A 6,000-nucleotide genomic window follows, 5' to 3' on the forward strand; every position below is an offset into this window, starting at 1 on the left:
TTCATATATTACATTTTTAATACAAACAAAAATATTATTTTTATATGTATAATGGTGCTAAGAGCGATGTCTCGCGAATAGCTGAGCTACGCGGCTGAAATGTGTCTCTGAGATGTCATTATATTTTAGAACCAATTAATTGTTTGATGTACACTATGTAAGCTGAAAGATGCGGCTTCCAAGGTTCATTGCTCTTTAATATAATAGTTATTTAGTATAAATAAAACTAGGTTTCCGCCCACGGCTTCGCCCGCGCAGTCAATGAAAAACCCGCATAGTTCCCGTTCCCGTGGGATATCCGGGATTGCATCATTTTCCCGGGATAAAAAGTAGCCTATGTCCTTTCTCGGGTATCAAAATACCATAAACAAAATACATAACATACCAAATTTCATGAAAATTGGTTCAGTAGTTTAGGCGTGATTGAGTAACAGACAGACAGACAGAGTTACTTTCGCATTTATAATATTAGTATGGATTCTCGTGTCAGTTGTCACAATAATATTATTAACTTACTAGCGGTCCGCCCCGGCTTCGCCGGTGGTACATATAAAAAATAGATGTTGGCCGATTCTCAGACTTACCCGATATGCACAGAAAATTTCATGAGAATCGGTCCACCCGTTTCGGAGGAGTATGCAGACTAACATTGTGACACGAGAATTTTATATATAAGATTAAGCTTTATAGAAAACGAAATTGTATAAGCTATTTATTTTATAGCAATATAGTTTCAATTAATAAGATTTTATTGACTTTCCGTCCGTCTAAAAGTATATAATTATTGTAATTGAAAGTGCGAATGTTTTTAATGTGGGTTTTAGATTGATTAAAATAAAGGCATAATTTTACGTGAAAAGAAAAATGTTTTATTGGCACAGCAAAAGGTAGCATGTTATAATATATTTAACATTTTATTAATATTTATATCACAATGAAAAATCTCATCAAAATGAAATTTTTGAAGGAACAAAAATATCTACTTGCATTTCCACGACGGGATCATTTTATGCTTAAAAATTGTAAATTAATTATTTTTACATGTTTGTGTTTCATTATTTCTTTTCCTTCCACATGTTAATTGTTCAGTATATTATTTTATGTCATATATTTTTTTATGTTATTTATTAGATATGATTTTGTAATCTATACTAATATTATAAAGCTGAAGTTTGTTTGTTTGTTTGTTTGTTTGTTTGAACGCGCTAATCTCGGGAACTACTGGTCCGATTTGAAAAATTATTTCGGTGTTAGATAGCCCATTCATCGAGGAAGGCTATAGGCTATATATCATCACGCTAAGACCAACAGGAGCGGAGCCACGCGGGTGAAACCGCGGAGCGCAGCTAGTAATTTTGATATAAGTTGACTTGTAATTTTACATTCATAAGGTTATGTTAGGTTTACATCTAGAATAAATTCAGAACATAATAACGTCATATCTTTTATAATTAAGGTTAATTTACTATCTAATGAACTGCGAATACATTTTTAAATATTGTGCGACTATTTAAAAGAAACGTTATAAACGAGTTTTCACAAGTGATTCCGCGGCGAATAGTTAGTCAAATGTTTATATTTTATTATACAAATTCTCTGAAGTGGTTTTCACCGCCGTTCATTTAACTTCAGTTTTAAATTTGTTCAAGTTAGGCGAGTCAATAAAAATTCTTTTAAAATAGAAAACCTTGACCCATATTCAATTGTAACGAACTTGAACTATTATTGTAATAACATGAAGGTACGTTTTACAATAACAAATAGATGAATAAAAACACATTTCGGATCTTCAATATCATGTAAATATAACTTTTTTAATGCAAATTATGAAGAATATAATTATTTCCTGTTCTTGGGTTAGATGCATATCTAAATATTATGGTATTGATTATATAATTGTTATTTTCAGGAGATCTTAAGGAACTTCCTTGACTGTATGGATTTTATATATTCATAGAGATTCGAATTCGCTTCACTTTATTTGAATTAGAATTTAATTTGAACAAATTAAGCCCAGATGTTTAGAACTAGCTGCGCTCCGCGGATTTACCCGCGTGGCTCCGCTCCTGTTAGTCTTAGCGTGATGATATAAGCCTTATAGCCTTCCTCGATAAATGGGCTATCTAACACTGAAAGAATTTTTCATTTCGGACCAGTAGTTCCCGAGATAAACGCGTTCAAACAAACAAACTCTTCAACTTTATAATATTAGTATAGATAAGGCTTGAAAAATTGAAATCTAATTAATGTGATAGGTGCAAAATTTTATTTAAGATGATGATTAATTAAAGCAAAGTACCAATTACAAGGTGTTTAATTACACGAAATTTTTAAAGTGATTCCCCTGTTGCTCAGCAAGTGCGACATCACCGGAAAAAGTTATCTTTTAAACGTCTGAATGTACTTTTGTTATTTTTAATGGTTTCTTCTAAAACTCAATTTCCGGGTTAATTCGTCCAAATTGTGGTTCTAAGTTTAATAATTTTTCAATTTGGTCCAGCAGTTTCGGCGCAATTCAATGCAAACAAACAAATAATTTGTTATAATAAAGGTTTTTATATCAATAAAAAAAAATCTTCTTTAGCACATTAGTAGACAGACCAGCATAGCATAACGGCAAAATGCCCCGCAAAGCCAAACAGTTGCGAATTAGAGTTAAGAGCATATCGTGTTATCGTGCTTATCCTCTATTATATTACGAGATGGTTAACAGGTTGTTAGACGTGAAGATATTATCCCCCCCCCCGCCCCACTCCTCTCCTCTCCTTAACCCCTTAAAATATATTACTTGTAAACTCCGAAACGCGTGGTTCATACATTTTCTTTGAAAACATCCGCAAGCTCACACTCTCTTCTCTACATAGTTTAACAAAGTCGCTTTCCGCCGTTTGTTGCTTTGATCTTTAAAATTACGCAGATTTTGATTTTTTTTCATAGATACAGTGATTCAAGTGGAAGGTTTTAGTATATAATTTATTATGTTTTAGACAAAGCGGGCGAAGCCGCGGGCGAAAAGCTATCCTATCCTACTATGTAATACCTATTATAAATGCGAAAGTTTGTGAGGAAGGATGTGTGTGTGTGTTTGTTACTCTTTCACGCAAATACTACTGAACCGATTACAATGAAATTTAGCACACATATAGAGGGTAACTTGGATTAACATATAGGATAGGTTTTATCCCGGAAATCCCACGGGAACGAGAACTATGCGGGTTTTTTTTTAAACACAGGCGAAGCCGCGGGCGAAAGCTAGTATACTTGTAATATTATGACAGGTTTAAAAGGAATCAAATCGTAATAATTAAAGAAGAAAAAGTTATCTCATTTTAAAACTTAAGAGGCAAGAGCGCAGTTTTCGCTCTCACGTTGTCTTGAGTCGGAATTCAGAAGTTTGTATTGTCTAATTTAACTTTACCATTAGAATTTAGAACCAATAACAACGAATGCAGTATGCTTTGCAATTGCAGTTTTTTTATTATTCATCTCTGAATTAGAATTTTTATTTATTGGCTCCATTTTGAGATGAAATAAAAAAATATACCAGCCGAATTGATAACCTTCTCCTTTTTTTGAAGTCGTTTAATGAATAGTAGAGAATTGCGCTAAAACTATTTTTTTAAGAAAACAAATATTTATTTTTCGCTAATCAAAAAGAATACCAATTTTTACTTCAAGTTTTTTTTAAGTTTACCGAGACGTATTTTTTTTATTATCAGCTCTTATTTTTATGAAATTTTTATAATTATTCAGTTTTAGTGCCAATAAATTTAAAATATAACAGAATAGAGCATTTGAATGCTATAAATCCAAATATAAAATTTTTGAGTGCTTTTTTAAATTAAACGTAAGAAAAACGTTCTATAATTCAGATAAATTGTTTAAAGTAATTTTTAGTCATAACGTCGCAAAACATTTTAAAAAGCTAACATGAGATAAATAAAATTAAAATACGCAAAAGCTATCAAACAAAGTACAAGAAATGAGAAAATCATATAATTCAAGAAAGAAATGGCAATATGTTTCAAAGAAATGTTAAAAAATTACAAATTCAGAAAATATGAAACCCACAAGAAGTTTAAATGTGAACCGTAACATTTTCTTGCTCGTATCCCAAAAGGAAAAATAACATTTACGTATAAAAAGTTTTTCACGCAGAGCAGTGCGAATATTTTACGTCGCATATGCCAATTCGCTGCGGCTGAAAATATATACTACGTCTTACCTTTTACGCAGAAACTCTGGGCACATCGCGTCAAGTCTTGTTTATCGCGCGCAAACTTTGTCCGTAACCATGGCAGTTCTTTCGATAGAGACGTATGATCGGGATGACTGCCGACGCGCGACTGTCACAGTGAAGCGTCAAGCGAACGAAAGGGGAGCTAGCCCTGCTTCACCCGCCCCGCACCTCGCACCCCGCCGCCCCGCCAGCAGGGGCTGTTGATGTTAGGGGTTGCTAATTGTATGACATATACGCTGATTTTTGTATAACGTACGAAATCCGAGCGACCATTACAACTCTATAGGGAACTTGAACTTGACCGAATAAAAATAAATATTGACGCCGCTTAGAGCTTTGTGGAAGTCGTATATACGGATTTAGAGAGAATATCTTCCGGTGGGTTTGGAACAAATAAACTAATTTTATAAAAGCCTTTAATACAACGTGCACTACAAAGGACGCCTCATAGCAATATTCGCGTTGTTTTCTTTAATTTATTATGTTTGTTTTTACGAGAAAAAGCAAATATTTGCCCATTGTTATGTTGTTCTTTTGTTGCAGAATAAAAATGGCACTTATTTTTTGCTATAATCACAGTGAACGACGAATTTTGTTTCATTATTTAATGTTACTATAAGATTTTTTCATTTCTTTTTTTCGCCTCCGTATTCTATTGGTTCTATAAATGATTGTCAGGTTTTCACGAAAAACTACATTCTCAGTAGATAATAATTTTGATTGGAAGCTTTCTAAGCTCGTAGCTCGGTCTCGTTCGGTGCCAATAATCGTAGCGTCACTTAGCGTGTTAGGAGTTAGGACGTATTACTTATTAAATTAATTTTTTTTTTTTGGTCTTTCTTGACTTTAACAACTTATCTCGTTTAATTTTTATTATAACACCGAAAAAAATTTTCAAATCGGACCAGTAGTTCCTGAGATTAGCGCGTTCAAACAAACAAACGAACTCTTCAGCTTTATAATATGAGATTATTCAATTTTTTTACTTTCATTTTCTTATTAATTTTATTGCATAGTAGAGGTGCAACTACTATGTAATGTTTTTGTGTGAGTTATGATTTTGTTTCAGGTTGTTTTGCTACTTTTATATTATTAACTTAGATTATTAACTTTAATACCGTTGGTAAATTATAAACAAACTTTATAAACACCTGGCTCCACTCACATGACCTTATTAACTAAAATGCCAAAACTCAAAACCATAATTGACATAAATATCATCCCAATTCCATTGTTTATTAAAGTGAAAACCAGAAAATTCTAGACACTAAGAATTTATACGCACGTGCGATTACAGTATGAAGAAACCTTTCAAAACCCATACTTTTTAGACCTTATGCACTTGAGACCCTTTCAAAAAAATCCCAAGAGAATACGCCAGTATATTTGAAAGACAGCTGCATCTTGGAAAAGAGAAAAAACATAGACGCGAGGAAACCACGTCTTTCCCTTTTAAGTTGACAACGTTCATGTTTTAGTTCTCTCTATATACAGTAATTAAGGGAAGGTAAGATTGTGACGTGTTTTGTTGGAAGTGCAATCGTATTAAGTTGGAAAAATTATTCACATTATGAAAATGTTTGTAAATATTCCAACAATGATTTAATAAGTAAGGCCGTATTCAGAAAAAAAGCTGGAAACTTATAAGCGCTTACCGGCGCTTGTCAGTGCTGGTTCGTTCTACACAAAGAAAGCAGGTTGAAGCAGACCAAGACAAAGACAAATTTTATATGGCAGCGCCCAGCGCTGACCAGCGCGTG

General features: G+C 33.1%; 1 protein-coding gene across 1 annotated transcript in view; it reads right to left on the reverse strand.

Annotated features, from left to right (window-relative positions):
• The window catches only part of LOC149490997 (uncharacterized), a 93,262-nt gene extending 88,929 nt beyond the window's left edge, over window positions 1-4,333 (reverse strand). The window contains exon 1 of the mRNA XM_089695949.1: window positions 4,226-4,333. Within this exon, the coding sequence (XP_089552075.1) occupies window positions 4,226-4,251 (26 nt within the window). The 5' untranslated portion in view covers window positions 4,252-4,333. The remainder of the gene's footprint in view (window positions 1-4,225) is intronic.
• Window positions 4,334-6,000: the final 1,667 nt, after the last annotated feature.

This window comes from Colias philodice, chromosome 1 (genome assembly GCF_061535455.1).
Source record: "Colias philodice isolate Cphi_HAF_F1 chromosome 1, ilColPhil1 Martin Lab GWU primary, whole genome shotgun sequence".
Lineage (NCBI taxonomy): Eukaryota > Metazoa > Arthropoda > Insecta > Lepidoptera > Pieridae > Colias > Colias philodice.